Source organism: Podarcis muralis, chromosome 1, assembly GCF_964188315.1.
Source record: "Podarcis muralis chromosome 1, rPodMur119.hap1.1, whole genome shotgun sequence".
Lineage (NCBI taxonomy): Eukaryota > Metazoa > Chordata > Lepidosauria > Squamata > Lacertidae > Podarcis > Podarcis muralis.
Genome location: NC_135655.1, coordinates 78906322 through 78923000, shown reverse-complemented (window position 1 = coordinate 78923000; position 16679 = coordinate 78906322). Strand labels below are relative to the sequence as shown.

Sequence of the window (16679 nt, the reverse complement as noted above, 5' to 3'; positions counted from 1 at the left end):
TATTATAAGAAGCCAAAACCAGAGTTAGCAGCTTACTTGTGCCCTTCAGAGATCAGTGGGTTTAAAAAAATAATACTACTAATCACATGTCTATGGAAGGCATGATTTCGATGTTAGTATTGCTCTCGGTCTTAGAGCAGTAATGGGTGACTTTGGACTTGATCTTGAAAGGGGCTCTGTTCTCCAATTTTTGAATACATACGAAATCTCTATTTTAAAAAGCTTTTAGGTTTCCGTGACAATTTTTCAGCTTCATGTTTGAAGGTGAAATGGGCATCTAATGACAAAGGCTTCTCTGGTAGGGCTTTTATGGTGCCCAGTTGGCATTCATCCACAATAGGGTGCTCACCAATGTTAAAGGTTATCTTGAAAAGCATCCTTTTCACTGTGACTTTCACCTTGGACATGTTGTTAGTAAACTAAATCTGCCCTTGTTTTAGTTCTGGTCAGATTCCCTTGGGGGGGGGGGAAATGTCCAGATTTTCTTTAAAAATTGAATATAGAGAAATGGTGGGGGAAGTCGGCCAACAGCTCAGTCTACAGTAGAGCATGAGACTCTTAATCTCAAGGTCATGGGTTTGAGCCCCACATTGGCCAAAGATTCCTGAATTGCAGGAGGCTGGACTAGATGATCCATTCCAACTCTATAATTCTATGATTCTAGGGAGATCATGGGACCAGATATTTTTCTCTAAATTAATGAGAACTGTGGTGATGGTGAATTGATAATTATGATTAGATTATCTACTGTTCACAAGTTCCCAGGGCTGGTCAGAGAAGTGTAAAATGTCTTGTAAAAAACTATTAATCACAGGCCTATCTCATGTCAAAAAATCAGCAGCTAACATTTCTAATAGTTCTTTGGTCATCTGCTAAAGAAACAAAGTATGAGAACTAGCTGCTGCCAGTTGTGTATAAACAGCTTTCTGATCGCATCACAGCCTTGCTCAGTTACACTGGTTTATAACTGATAACATAGCAAAAAGTGCGACATGAAGCCACATCACTCAACCTTTTATAGGTGTGGGGTTGGCTAACTGATTATTTTGATACAGATAGTTGCGTGCTTTTGTACAACTGCATTTACAACATATAATTTCCACTAATTCAGCTGAATTTCAAAGTGGTCCATTTTAACTGTGTACTATGTATTCCAGTCTTTAGTCCTTGTGAGGGGGATAATGCATCTGTCTGTAACAAAAGTATGTAGAGGCCATTGTTAATAACAGCATACCTTGTTCTTAAGAGATGGTAAATCGGTTTCTCAGTTATATTGATCCAACCTGCAGTAGCAGCTTCAAATTTGAAAGAGTTCTAGTCAAGCCATCACCCTGACATGCTAGTTATCTATATGCAGCATTTGTTTGCTTTTCTGGAGGGGCATTTCATTAAGTTAGTCCCCTCCTGCAGTCTGGAATGGCACATCCTAGAAAAAGGCTAACAGTATCGCTTGTTTCTTGCTTTCACATTAAAGTGGGTTGAAAAGTATCTGTGGAACACATTTACTTAGAAGCGAGTCCCACTATGTACTGTGTGTATAGGATTGGGGCCTGAGAGACATGAGAAGGCACTGCTTAATTGAGAAGGCTGTTAACCACATTCTCCTTTTTCTGTTGTACCATCTCCAAGTTTGTGGCGGAAACGAGATTTTAACTGGGGAATTTCAGATTTACAGCTTGATCTTCCAAGCCACTGCGCTATGCTAACTGAATACTTATTCTCTTCTTTCCCTGGCATGTTTTATTATTTCATGTTGCTATAGGGAAGAGGAATAAGGGGCATTTTTTCCTGAACAAACAAGTTTCACTGGTTTTTTAAAAGAAATTTTTTAATTATAAAAACAGCAAGAGACAGCTTTGCATATGGGAGGATGCAAGTTCCTTTGGCATCTGCTTTGTGACCACGTTCATAGTGGAGAACTTCTGCCTGTGCTTCATTCACGGTGCGCGTTCTTGTAATCCTCCATATGGCTCAATATCCAACCGGATGGGACCAAGAAGGTTATAAACATCACAGTCAGTCCAATAGCTTGTTCCTGTACAAAGAAACAGAGGTGAATGTCGTCTGCAGGATTATGAATGTTGTAGAACATTCTGGGTTCTCCTGGGCTAATCACCATTTATAGTTCATGCAGGGAAGAAAGCAAGTATGTGCTGTGTGATTTGTCTTTATTTTTGTACAATGCAGTGAAGTACTTATAGGATGTTCGTTGTGCTTTTGAAAGAATCCTCATTTGCCTGACTAGTCTGACTGCCAGGGCCCAAAATAATCTGCAGATAATTGAAAGGCCGCCTTCTGTTTGTTGGTATCTTTTTTAACAGTCAGGCATGCTGAGCCCACTTCAGCTCCTATAGCCTCTTCTGTGAAAGAGCTTGAAAACTGAATTGCATTAATAACTGCCAGGGCCTAAAAGAGATTGCTATACACCTGATTGTGTAGTTTTGAAAATGTCTTGGGAGTCTTAAAGGTAAAGGTACCCCTGTCCGAAGACACTTCTGGGTCACGTGGCCAGCATGACGAAGCTGCATCTGGCGAGCCAGCACCAGCGCCGCACATGGAAACGCCGTTTACCTTCCCGCTAGAAGGCAGTCCCTATTTATCTACTTGCACTTAGGGGTGCTTTCGAACTGCTAGGTGGGCAGGAGCTGGGACCGAATGAGGGGAGCTCACCCCGCTGCGGGGATTCGAACCGCCGACCTTTCGATCAGCAAGTCCTAGGCTCTGTGGTTTAACCCACAGCGCCACCCACGTCCTTGGGAGTCTTAGCAGGGTATAAATACTGCATACATGTGTGCTCTAGAGATGAGGAACTCTTTGGACTGGACTTCTTTTCTAGGTTTCCTACCAAAAAAGGAAAACTTGGGAAAACTAAGTCAATCAGAGGGCTTGGGTTTTTATTTTAGTTATTACCCATCCCTCACCCCAAGGTCCCAGGGCAGGTTACAATTTCAAAATGGAACAAAAGATAACATCTAATAAAAAGTAACACAATTCATATGATTGCTTATATTTAGATTTCCAGTGTTGGTCTCCCTTTACTAGCTCCCAGAAGCACTACTCCTTTTCATTCAGAAGCAGGAGCTTTTGAAGAACTACATCTCATAGTTCTCTCTAGTCTGTTCACAAGCACAATGGGGCAGGAAAACAAAATCCTCTGCTCTCCACTCACACAGCTTTGATGCTGTTCCCACTTTAATAAGAGGCGGGGAGGAGAGACGGGCTAATGGGTAATAGAGATGGATGGGGTTGAGAACAAGAATTCTTCATCTTAAGACAGTCTTGTAAAGTTTGCCTCAGTTTTGAGGAACACCTGCAGTATGGGTGTGTTTAGGGTGTGTGTGTGTGAAGTCACACCACTGGAGAATCACAGCGCCTGCTGTAGCTGTGGAGACCAGTAACTCATAACTGCTGCCTCCTGTGTTGCTTTTGCTGTGTTAGCAACACCGAAGTGACCTCCCCAAGGCACAAGCCTGGGCAGTGTGTATGGAGGTCCTGGGTTGCCCAGACCACAAGACCTCCCTCTTGGCCTTACTGATGTGGTCCAAAGGAAAGCAGAGCTATACGTTTGGCACCAGCTTGGCTGCAGGAGTTGCTGGAAGGAGGCATCAAGGCACCATCCAACCGTCTTAAGGATTCCGCTCTGGATTGATGTAGGGTTTACTGCTTAGCCTTTTCTTCTCCCAAAGAAGTCCCACAAGGGAGTGGGTTTATGTTTATGTATGTATGTGTACACACACACACACCCCATGGTTTGGTTGAGATTGAACCCTGTACTGTACAACCTACTCTTACCAAATGTCTTGCTGTGCCTGTTAATTTGTGTCGTTTAATTTTTCCTATGATGCAATGTACATAATTTTCCTCATTCAATATAAAGTGTTAATTGGGCCCTCACTATTGCTAGCTATAAGCAAAGGCTGTAGTCAGCCCAGATAAGTATTGCTGAATGCCTTTAGATTACTTCTGAGCAAGGAGATAATCTTTTTGCAATGGCATACTGGCTGTAGCCTGACTTTCAAGTGACTTTGTCCTGAGAGCAGTAGCACAGGCCTGCCTGAGCCCCGTTAGAAATCATCTGAACTAGTTATATTCTGTTGTGCCTGTGGGACTGGCTGTGCATACTAACTCTTGTGTGTACTAAAAAATATGTAAAGCATATTTGGTTCCTATAGAGGGTGGACATGATTTTCAATAACTGTGTTTACTCGCAATTTAATTCAGCTGAGATTCATCTGATGAAAGAATGAAGGAAAAATTGCCCTTCCTTCAGAAACCACTCTTTTAATCATAAATTGTTACTGACATGACCGGGGCTGTTAATTTGGTGCCAAAAACTTAGTTTTTCAGCAAGAAAGTCAATGTGCATGCCACAAAAATGAAAAACTCTGAATAATTAAAGCAACATGAAGAAAGGGGGACATGACCTGAGGCCATAAAAACTGGTAGAGTTTATTTGTGGTTGCAAAAATTCTACACTGATCAATAAAGGCTGCAGATACTGCCTATGTATATTCAAATAAATATTTGATTTTCTTATAGGTTAAAGGCCTCTAAAAGCTGCTTCTCACTTTATTGTGCCATAAAAGGTATAGAGCTGTGAAATTTCTATTTCCTGGTACGTGTATCAGATCTGGAGAACAATGGCTCTGTGCAGGCATATTGCCAAAGTTCTTAACGCTCTTTTAAGCTGGGAAGAATGAGGAAATGAATTGTGTGATTTTTTAAAATGAGGCTGGATGTGCAAGAGTTGAGGGTGGGAGGAGATGGTCTCTATAAATAACACTTTGCCCATTATTATTAATTTGCTGGGGGGGGGGGAGTTCTACATGTGTCTCAAAGCACTGGTGTTTTTTGTTTTGTTTTGTTTTGTTTTTTGCTATTAGGGTTTTTTGCATTGATTAAATGTGTTAAACAAAAGCTTAGCTTCTTTCCCCTAAAAGTGATTTGGAATACCTTCAAATCCACAAAGCAAACAACATGTGGAGAGTAATATAAAATACGGTACACACACCTTTCGGCACACGTGTACTCACGTCTCAAAAGTTTTCAGATGTATGTAGAGACAGTTTAAAGCTATATGTATGCAATCTGTACTTTGCTGCAAGAAATATGAGTATTATGATGTTGTTCTGCCTACTGCAGGTCGTGCTCCCCTCCCAGTGGGCAGGTGCTGGGGATCGAGGGGGTGTGATGCCAAGGGGTTAAGAGGACAAGAGCTGTGTGTGCCACATGGCTCCTAATCTAGCCTACCGCGATATCCCAGTGCCAGTGTTGGAGAAAGATCATAACTGCCATCCTGATAGCTTCTAGACATCTGATTTGTCCTTCGCCTAAGGCTGCAAACTCTAGAGTCAGCCCTGGCTGCATGGAACGTGGACCCACCACACCTGCAGTAGGAGAGCCATCACTTAGGAAGACTTGAAATGAAGGTTGGCTTGTGGGAAAGCCCTACTTTGATACATGTCCATACTATAGTTAAAAGAGTTGACAGTAACATTCAAATGTGGCCTGTGGGACCAAGAGCCATTTTGAGCTGTTCCTGCACGTTATATGAAGCAAATGTGCCACAATCATGTTACAAGGAATAGGCGCAACCCGATTGCACCAATAAAATCGTACTGTTGTGCTGCAACTTTGGGGAACAGAATTTGAGACAGTATATAGCGGGGAAGGTGTAATGGCCTATGTTTCAGAAGGGTGGGGAGGAGCTGCTTTAGAGTCCCAGCAGCACTCAAGGCAGTCGAGAAACTATTAGGCCAGCTGTTTGAGGGCCAAATGACGCAGTCTGTTCAAAGCGTTACTTAAACACTTGGTTAGAACCCGCTGCCACTTTTAACGAAGAAGCAGGCAAGTGTGAATGTGTGGCATTCAGCTCAGGAGCCTTAAATCCTGTGCCATTTTTGTGCCTGATATCACAGTGCAAATTGTGGGGAATTTATTCACTGGGGGAAAAGACAAGGGAGGAGGAAAAAAGGGAATTCCCCTAGGCTGCCCCCCATTACAGACATTCCTTTCAGAAACCAAAATCAAGGCTGCAGGTTTGTGGCTGGATAAAGTGTGTAGTTGCCAATTCAGGGGACACCTTAACCATTCTCACCTTCTGAAATCTGAACGTGACATCTAAGCACACAACAATACAATGTATCTGCTGCCCTACCCTAATTTCCTGGTGGTCCAGAGACACCAAAAAAGGATACTTACTATTGGCGTTATGATCTCCTTAGGTGGCTTCTCCGTGATATTTGCTCGAGGAACAATCTGATTCCTCATTGTTGCATTCAGGAATCTGAACGTCTTATGGAAACGCAGCATTTTCCTTTCGCTTTTGAGCTCCCCAAAGCTGTTGCTGAAATGGCGCTTTCTGCCCTTTGGTAGGGAGTGTCTATGGGCTCGGGCTCTCGAGCTGGGAAGTTGCAGCTGTCGGTGTCACAACAAGTGCACCCTCGCTCGTCCAAAGGCAGCTGAAGGTTTCCAAGAGGTCGGAGAGGAAAACAAGTGGCTCCGTTCCTGCCAGACTAATTTAGCACCGCTTTCTTGGCTCCGATTGGCTGCTGAGTTGCTCAGCTGCTTCCCTGGGATAGCAAGCAACTGCACAAAGGTGCCTCGATAGCAGGAAATATCAGGGCTTCTAACGGAATCTCTCTAAACAGTTTCTGCTAAACTGTGTGAAATGTTTTTGAAGAACCCAGTGCAAAAATCAAAATAGATTTATCTTTAAAAGTGTGACTTGCTTGACCGAATTCTAGAAGGAAGTTTAAAGAAAATGTACCACCAATTATGGGAGTAATGTGGCAAACAGGTTTGGAGCAGAGCCGATTTTTGGCTGGAAAAGCTTCTTGCACTGCGGTCCCGATTCAAACTTTTCCTTTGTTAAAAGACGTGTCAGGTCCTAACAGTGTACTTAAAGTGATCCGGCCTTTGGCCTCAGACAGCTCAGCCTGCACATCCCCACAAGACCAGCTCGCTTTCACCCCCAGAAGCAGGTCATTGTTTGGGTGATGCACGTGTTACAATAACGTGATCCTGGTATGCTGCCAGCCCTGCCCCCCATTGCACAAAGTGAGGGTCTTACTCTAGTAAATGCCCCAAAAATCCCTTGCCCTCCATGTTTAGAATTTGGAAAATGCTTGAGGTGTAATCTAAGGGTAAAGATGCGCCCTTTTGCTTTGCTGCAGTGCTTCTCCCTGTTTCATATCAGAATGCTTTCCCAGTTGTTCTCTGTCTCTTTGAACCAGCGTGTCCAGGAGCAGGAGTTGTATAAACATAAAGAAAGAAAGCGTGCGAAGCCAAAGTCCAAAGAGGCCTAAATAGGGGATACTGTTTAACTCTCTACATCTCTCTCCCTCTTTCCCGTTCTCCGTGTACAGGTGAAAACTGCCAAGAAGAGCATAAAATATATTGCAAGGCTCTCACCCACTGTTTTGGTCTAAAACTCCTATCAGCCCTGCTAGAACGATAAAGTGGATTACTCAGGGAGTGGCAATTGCAAATGAATGGATTCCGCAATATCTCCTGTCAGCATAGCTGTTTGTTTATAGGAACAGCCAGTGCTTTTTTTCTTAAAAAATGTTTAGGGGTACTCTCATTTTCCTACTCATATTGAAATACTGCCCCTCAATGATTCCAAACTTAGATTCACAAAATGTTTAGGGGTATGCATGCCCCCAGAAAAAGAAGCACAAGGAACAGTTATCTGAATGCAATAACTCCTTTATGTCATTTTCTAGCTTTGATGTCCATCTGATGCGTGTGGCCCATAAAAGAATGAAATATGTTGTGTATGTATTTTCCCAATAGCAAAATATTCTAACTGGAATCCTGAGAAATACTGCAATAAACATTAAGCCTCAAGAGGAGACAGGAGGTTGGTAGGTATTTAGCAACACAAATGTGCTTTTAAAAATGTATAAATGAATATTCTAGAAAGGCCCTCATGATTATAATCTCCAGTCCAATGTCAGACTGATTGTAGAGCTACAGGGCGGAAAGAAACCTGGCTGCAAATTGTAAGTAAAAGGCACAAGGCAGTATTAACTGATCAATTAGGAACTCTGCATTGTTCCAGTTTTTATTTGCAAATGTGCTGTTTGCTACAACTTTTGGTTCCTTCGTATCTCCCCAACCCCACTCCATTTATCAATGTGCACCGACAAAACTCTGTATAAAACCATTATTGATATGACTGTACATATGAAAATGCATCATTTTGTGATGTGTTGCTTTACCAGTGTGCATTGATAAAACACCCAAGCGACAATAACGAAACAAAACATGGGAACTCTGTTCATCCTCATGCCACAGACTAGGAATTTATAAAAATAATGAGAACATTTCACATCATTTTTAAAAAGCATTTGAACCGGCATGTAAACTTCTTGTGTGGTGTTCAACACCCACCAGTGCTGCAGTTCAACATAAGGCTGTTGCTTTATGTGGGGACGTTGTGGGTGTTTCAAAGCAAGCAGCCAGCCACAATTTGTCCATTCGAAATGTTCACTGTGGGATCCTTTCTACCATTCATACAAGGGGAATGAAAGGCAGCCTTATGCAAGTGACAACCAGGTGCTTCATCAGACTGGCCTCTTCCTGTTCAGGCCACTGCAGTGCCCTGTGCTCCAAGGAGGGCCTCTGTGTGTGTTGTATTTTAAAAGCAGATGATTCCACATTCAGAGATTGCCCTGCCAGGCATGGAATGCAGAAGCAAGTTCCTGAACAGGTGGACACTTCACCTATTGAGGTCTAAATTTCATGTCTGCATATTTGTAAGAATAATGATGCCCCCGCCCAGAAGACCAGTTGATGCCGTTAGCATAAGAAGAATGTTCGCCTTTGAGGTACAGGCCATTCAGGTTGGAAGAGTGGCAGACACTGTACCACCAGCCCCCCTTGTAAGCCACAGCGCAGCTGCCTTTTTCGTTGGTATCGTTGTCCTTGTCTCGGGTGGAGAAGGCCATGCCCCTGTGTCCTGAGAAAGAATCTCCTGAAAGAGAAGAGAAGGGAAAACATCAAATTCACCTCTTTCACATTAACTGTGTGTGCTAAGGCAGTGAAAAAAGGCAGATGCACTGCTAGCACAGACCTGCTAGGTCACATATGTAACTGCCAGAGGAGATGCTCTGCAGGCGGAAGGTCCTCCTAGATTCAATTCCTGGACCTTCAAAAATGCAATATTTGTGTTTTTAGGTCACCTTGAAGCAGATGCCTCAAAGGGAATTCTCTGTATAACTCACCCATGTTGCCATCTAAATAGGAGCCCACTTCCAGTGTGTAGTTGTCCCTCTCACTCAAGACTTTGAAGCTGGTATATGTAGCATAAGTTCTAGTGTCATTGAAGTCCTTCACGTCAATTCGCAATTGTTGTAATCCTAACCCCCAAGAGAATGGAAGAGATCTGAGAGTAAGCATTGGTTTGTTTTTTGTGTTTTTTAAATTGTGTTTTATGAACAAGAATAATGTTATACAAATAAGTATACCAAGTTTTCTCATGTCATTTGTATATCACAAGAACAGCATAATAAATGTATCCTGTATCCATCACCCAAGCATGAAGAAGAAGAAGAAGAAGAAGAAGAAGAAGAAGAAGAAGAAGAAGAAGAAGAAGAGGAAGAAGAAGAGGAAGAAGAAGAAGAAGAAGAAGAAAGGGGGGAAGAGGAGTGGCGAGTGGGATGGGGTCGGGTGGTTATGCTTCTATTATTCTACTTAGCGTGTGAGAGGGGTTGTGTCATTGTTGACATGAGAAAGCCTTTAACACGTTTACAGCTACAATGAAGACCAGCAGTTTTTGCTCCAGGCTGTGGCAGCTGGCGGGGTGGAAGGCAGAGCCATAGTTCTGGTTTTGTAAGGACACTTAAGCAATGCATTACAATTACTTAGCTACTCAACAGATGTGGCTGTCCCAAGAATGGAAATTTCACAAGCATGGGGAGCCAGCTTCAGGCATAGAAGTGATCATGCACTACTGCAACGAAACAATTCCCAACACCCTTTCACAGAAGACAAACTGTTGACAGGGTTCAGAAAAAAGTAACAAGTAGGGCATTGGGAATCAAGACAAGAAACTTCAACCTGCCCTGTAGGAAACTGGCAACCAGAGCGTTTCTCTTTCGAAAGGAGTAACATGCTGCCAGTAACCTGCTCTTGTGAACAGTCTGGCCACTGCATTCTACACTAGATACAAGGGGAGCCCCACATAAAACATGCTGCAGTAGTCAAGTCTTGAGGTTACCAATGCATGGGCCACCATAGCGAGGCTATCCCATTCTAGGAATGGTCACAGCTGGTAGAAGGCCACACAAATCACTTCACCATCTAGATCAAAGATGGATGGAGGAGTACCCCTCAAGCTGAATATCTGCTCCTTCAGAACAGGCAGTTGACCTACCGCCTAGACACAGGAACCACTCACCTGCAAGACCTCAGCCTTTGCAGGATTCAAGCTCAATTTACTGACCCTCATCCAGTCACATGTCCAGGGATTGCACAGTCTGTCCTGACTTGGATGTAATGAAGCTGGGTATCATCAGTGTATGACACCTTGCTCCAAAACTCCCAGCGATTAACTCAATATAGATGTTGAATAGCATTGGGAATAAAATAGTGCCCTGTGGGATTCCACAGCGTACACACCAGGAGCACTCTTCCAATGATATGCTCTAGACAGGACCCTGCAGCTATTTATCCCAACGTAAAAACTTCACAGGTCCGACTCTGGTGGAGCTTTCAATAACTGATTCCACACCTTTCTCCATTATTCATTAAAATCCCCAAGCTTTCCAGTGATGCTCCAGCATCAGGCAGAAGAGGAAACGTTGGTTTACCAGAGCTTGTAAGAAGATGGATTTTATCATTGCCCAACCAGAACTCTGATGCGTGGCTCCCAAACCCTTTCTTGTAGGACTCCCAGTTACGGTAGAAATCCTCCGACCCATCCTGTCGCCTCTGGAAGACCTGGGGGCAAAGGGAGGTGATATGTCAGTGTCCCGGCTGAAAGACAAGCCCGTTTCCTATTCCCTACAAGTGCTAGGTGCAGAGGCTAAGATGGAGGGGGCCCACTATGTGTCATGTGCACATGAAGTCACGCACGTGACACGCGATGTGCGCAATGTCACATATTGCCGGGAGGAGACCAAGCAGAGCCCGGCATGGGGCAGCTTCAGTGGCCAGTGGCTCCTCCTCACGTGTGCTCAGGAGGAGGCTGACACTTAAGCCGTGCCATGCTAGGCTCTGCGCTCTGCCTCCTTCAACATGGAGGGGCCCATCCCCATCCTAGCAAATATTAAGGGGGCTGAAGACACCTCAGCCCCATAGAGTTGGCGCACCTGGCTGGGTGGGCTCTTTAAGGCAGACTGATTGGTTTTGGAACAGGCCTCACAATATAAAGAGGTATCCCTACTGACCCTTCCTCAGTCTAACATATCTCAACAGGGTGATAAATTAGGGAATGAGGACAATAACCTCATTAAAAAATGAAAATAAATTCTCGCAAGGGCATCAGCAGGGTTTCCACACCATACCTCCTCTACAAAGCACTATAACATAGTAAGGGATAGACTTGCACATGTTCCCTCCTCTGCTGATTCAGATGAATAGTTTTGCATTCAGCTTGCACCACATGTCCTTTCAGAAAGTACAGGACAAGCGGAAAACCTTTCAGACCCATGTTTTTTAAGCAAAGGATTGTGGAAGTGTGGACAAGCCATAAATAGCAAACTCTCCTCCGTTCCCCTACAGAACGCTCTTGGACAACACCTCCTCTGAGCTCTGCAGAAGCCAGCAAAAAAAGGAAAGGCAGCTCCTCCTGCTGCTTCCTCTCTCTAGTCTACTGTTTATGAGCATGCATGAGCAGAAAGCATGTGGGGCTGCCTTTGCTTTGCTTAGCAACCTGGGCCAAGTCTCTTTTGCTCAGTGAAGGAGATGTCTCTGGAGGAAGGAGTTGCCCAACTGCCCATTTCTGGCAGGGGATTCCACTTCTTGAAAAGTGTGCATCATATTGCCTGACACCCTTTTAATAAGCCATAAACAGATGGCTCTTCCTTCTCCATGGGGTAAAGCTCACCAGCCAGCCTCCTCCGTCCGTCTCCATGTCACAGAAGACCACCATTGCTTTCCCTGTGGCAGGATAGATGGTGTACCAGCCACTCAGGGTCTCTCCACGTTCCAGAAGTTCTTTGCAGTCTTTGGCTCCAGCGTCTAGGAGAAATATCAGGGAGGAAAATGCAAAACAATTCACCTATTTTCCGTTCTGGAAGTATGTGTGATGAGAGCAACATGGCCCTCTACTGTCTTTCTCATGTTTGGTTTTGCACAGAAATCAACCAGATTCTGGGAATACAGAGAAGTTTAATTTGAGCTTCCACCATGGGATTATTATTTTTTATTAACCAGCGAATTATAATTTCTCATGGGATAAGTTCACCCTTCCCTATATTATCCTCATGATCTGTGTTCGCAGCCATCTTGCATTAGATTGGAAAGGACTGTGAGTTGAACCAAACAAACACAGCTGTACTAGCAAGAGGATGATGATGATGATGATGATGATGATGATGATGATGATAAGACATACCTTGCGGCTTACAACCAGCAGAAGTGTCCAAACTGCAGTCTTCTCCTGCAGGAAGAGAAAAACAACGTCTGGTGAGGTGAACAAGCTAAAAAGAAAGGTGAGAGTGAAAGCAGTTCCAGATTCCATGCTTTTATTTAAGTTTATTTTCCTTTTCCTCCAGTGGAGTAGCAGAGGCAAAGAGGGTCTGTTTCTGCTCAAGCACAATGCACAGTGCAGTGCTCACCTGGATCAGCTTTCACCTGTGAATAATCCAAGCTCTTGCATTGCCACACCCCTCCCCTCACAGTGGAGTTATAGATGCAATATTACCTTTGTCTCCTTTGTCTCCCTTGGGTCCAGCTTTCCCAGGCATCCCAGCAACACCTTTCTCACCTGAGAGGGAAAAGGTGAGAGATGAAGCCTTTGGAAACAATCAAAACATCTCTAGAAACAGTCTTTCCTGCCCCTAACAGCCCCTCTCCTAGACATGGTGTTTGCAATTGCAGAGCATAGCAGTGAGCCTCTTCTCCACAGTGATGAGGCTGAATTAGAGCAAATGATCTCCAGATCTGTCTGTCTCCAACTCTGAAGGAAAGATTGGGATCTTCTTACCTGGAGGACCCTGAGGGCCTGGGTCACCCTTAGGCCCAAGTGACCCGCTTGTTCCGGGCACACCTGGTATTCCTGGGATCCCTGGCTGGCCCTGGAAAAAGATCCCGCCTGGTCCACAATGTGATAGGCCCTTCAGCTCTGAAACAGGAAACGTGTGACAGTGTATAAACCTGTGTGAGACAAGACATGTTCCCTGGCATGGGCATATTAAACCAAGAAAGGACTGGAGTGCCAAGCGTCGTATGTGGTGCAGCAGATAGGACTGCATTTACATGAGGGGAAGGCAGGTTCATATCCTGAGGTGCCATCTTCTCATCTTTACCAACCATACAGATCAGCTGTTGTGAGGATTTTTGAGAAAGGAAAATTACTTTCCTGAGCTGTTGGATGCGGTTAGGGTTGTTAAAGCAACCATGGAAACCTTTCTCCTTTATATATATCTCCATATATCTTAATTTAAATGTGGGCCAATTTAAGAATCCCTGTTGAGTATTGCAGAAAGGACATTGATAAACCTGGGTCTTCCACTTAAAGTATGATTGACTGGAAGCTTGCAATCCCTGGCTTTCTAATGGATATGTGGATGTCTTTGCAGATTCAAGCACAGCCCCACTTGTTTACCTTTTCAAAGGTATACTTAAAATATCTCGGGTAAATATCTTAAAGCTATCAAGTATGAAATCAACCATTTAACTACAGTTTAAAAGGAAAGGCTATCTTATCTTGAAGAGTTTTCTGAAAGACCTGAAGCTAGGTTTTTATGGAATTCAAGACCAATTAGGCACCTGCCCCTTCCACTCTGGTCTCATTCATGAAATTAGTTGTGGCCTGATTGGGAATATCTTGACAAATCTGAACATTTAAAGGGAACAGTGACAGGAAGTTGAAGAAAATGCTAGTTGCAGCCAGAAGACAGAGACACATAGAGTGACTAGATGCTGCTTCTTTTTGAGGAACGCCCTTTGTTTCAGAGATCACAACTCAATTTGCCAAATCACTTCTCTCTCCAGCCTTCAAAGTCCTCCTCAAGAGCCTCACTCTCCCATCCCCTCCACTGCTTCCAGATTAAACATTATCACATCCCTGTGACTAAAATGTAAGCCCCTGAGTTATACTTTCACATACCCAGACAATTAACTGAGGAAACAGTGCTGGCCTTGACATGTGCCACACAGTGGTCTGATGAGATGCAAAAATTTGGCTCCTTTGCCCATAATAATTGCACAGAAGAACAAACTTAGGCCCAGCTTTACTCATTATAACCCTTCTGCCCAACTATTTGAATTTCTATAGGTGTACAATTAACATTTCCTGGACAGCTTACAATAAAAAAATAAATAATGCAATATAAAATAGTAATTAAACAAGCAAAAAAATGTCCTTACATCATGGCAACATAAAAACAATCTGCAGCCCAGATTAAAATATTTAATAGATTGGATGAATAAAAGGCACCGGCTGTCCCACTGCCTTTTATACTTGTCCAGAAACAAAGATCACCTCCCACCTCATCCCACTTTGCACTCACGTTCACAGCAGCTGGTTTCTGCCTCCTGTCCAAAGCTTCCTCTCTCCTCCACAGACACAACCACCAAGAGTGTCAGAGCCAGGCGGAAACCAGTCAAGGCTGTCATCTTTCCTTGCAGAACTCTCTTGGCCGCTCCTCTGGGTGAAACAGAGGTAAGTGGCGGTGGAGGGGCTTATATATATGGCAATCCCAAACAGTCATGTAAACAGGAATGAGGAAATTCTTGCCTTGGGAAAGGGCTTTGCCGAACCCCACTATTGTGCAATACTTGCTTTCACAAGAGCATAGTTCGTGATATTTAAGATTGTACATTTCTAGAGCAATGGCTGGAAATCCCTCGATTGCACAATGCCCACCCCCTACTCTGCCCTGATCAGGAAATGTTTATTTGTGCTGAATAATGTGTTCTTTGGAGCCATAATCCCATCGCTATCTTGTTTGGCATGAGGCTTGATCTTGGTTTCCTTACTATAGTGCATTCATAGAAGTGTCTCCTCCTTCTGTCCATCTCTTTATTTGCCATATTTTTTGCTCTATAAGACGCACTTTTTCCCTCCTAAAAAGTAAGGGGAAATGTGTGTGCATCTTATGGAGCGAATGCAGACTGCGCAGCTATCCCAGAAGCCAGAACAGCAAGAGGGATCACTGCGCAGCGCTCCCTCTCGCTGTTCTAGCTTCTGGCTTAGCCACGCGAAGCCTCTTCAGGGCAGGGGGAGCCTTCATCCTGCTGCCCTGAGGCTTCGCACAGCTATCCCAGAAGCCAGAACAGCGAGAAAGATCGCTGTGCAGCGCTCCCTCTTGCTGTTCTAGCTTCTGGGATAGCCCCCCAGTCCCTTCCCCCACCTCCCGGAAAAGCCCCCAAGAGCCCCGCTCTCTTTAAAGAGCCGCGCGGAGCGTGTGTGCTGCTCTTGGGGGCTTTTCCCTGAGGAGGGAGAAGGGCAGCTCATCAGTGAAGGGCTGCTCTTCTCCCTCCTCGGGAAAAAGCCTGCAAGCTCGTGAAAGGGAGCACTGAGCAGAACCTGGGATGCATATAGGCTCTGCTCAGCGCTCCCTTTAAAGAATATTTTTTATCTTGCATTTCCCCTCTAAAAACTAGGTGTGTCTTATGGAGAAAAAATACGGTAATTCCTTTTCTGAATGGCTTTGTAGTGTTGAACGGCCATTCTGGCTGATACTCTGTGCCTCTTCCAAACCTATGATACCGTGGTGGCTGGGTTGGAATGTATAAACACAAGCTTACCAAACCAGTTTCTTTGTCTAGGCAATGGCTTTGGCTGGCTAGTTAAGCACCACATAACCAAATAAGTTGCTTTGTGCAAAAGGACAAATGGGAGGAGCTCCCCCTTCTCACCTAGATGCCAGGTAGGAGAACAATAGCCAGAGTTGTATGTGAGGAAGGTGGAAGCAGACTGGAAGATGGAGACACAGGCATGCTTGCTCTGTGCTGGACTCAAAGCTGTGATTAATGAAGCAGGATCTTTCCTCTATTCTTCCCTTAGGAGGGCAGATCCCCTCAGGTGACCAGTACCTGCATTTTCATCTGCAGTGGGTTTTTAGGTCCAAAAATGCCTCTTATATGCAATCTAGGTGGGATGAATCCTAGTCCATGTGACTGGAGCAAGTACTGCTTTATGGTAAAGCCAAAAGCTTGACTGGAGAGGAGACTAATTCTTGCCAGAAATAAAAGCTGGTGAACAGGATTTCTGTCTGTATATTTTTACAGCATGAAGTGAAATGGGGAAGCTGGTCCCCCTTCACAAGAATCTAATGTAAGCAAGATGTAGCTAATGTATGACGCATCCCGATTCCAGTGTGTTTGGTGTGTGGATAAGATGGAGCATGTATCCTGGTGCACTAAGGCAACCAAGACGTGATAAAATAGAGCAAAGGGTGAAGCTTCAGCCTTTAGGGGGAAGAAAAACCCAGGAGAAACCAAGGCATACAAATGAAACGTGAAACACAATAAAAAAAAAAAAACAGTTCTGTTGAGAAGAG

The 16679-nt window shown here is 44.2% G+C and overlaps 1 protein-coding gene across 2 annotated transcripts; it reads right to left on the bottom strand.

The window, feature by feature from the left end:
• Positions 1 to 8030: 8030 nt before the first annotated feature.
• LOC114600388 (veficolin-1-like) lies at positions 8031 to 15213 on the bottom strand. 2 transcript variants are annotated; one of them, XM_077932241.1, is made up of 9 exons: positions 14685 to 15213; positions 13157 to 13294; positions 12875 to 12937; positions 12566 to 12610; positions 12056 to 12189; positions 10818 to 10947; positions 9231 to 9365; positions 9080 to 9154; positions 8031 to 8980 (listed from the first exon to the last, which is right to left on the bottom strand). In XM_077932241.1, the coding sequence occupies exons 1-9, from the start codon at positions 14788 to 14790 to the stop codon at positions 8730 to 8732; spliced, it is 1077 nt and encodes a 358-aa protein (XP_077788367.1). In that variant the 5' UTR covers positions 14791 to 15213; the 3' UTR covers positions 8031 to 8729. The 2 variants fall into 2 exon arrangements, with proteins under 2 accessions (XP_077788367.1, XP_028592263.2); XM_028736430.2 differs by lacking the exon at positions 9080 to 9154 and having other exon boundaries at positions 14685 to 15210.
• Positions 15214 to 16679: the final 1466 nt, after the last annotated feature.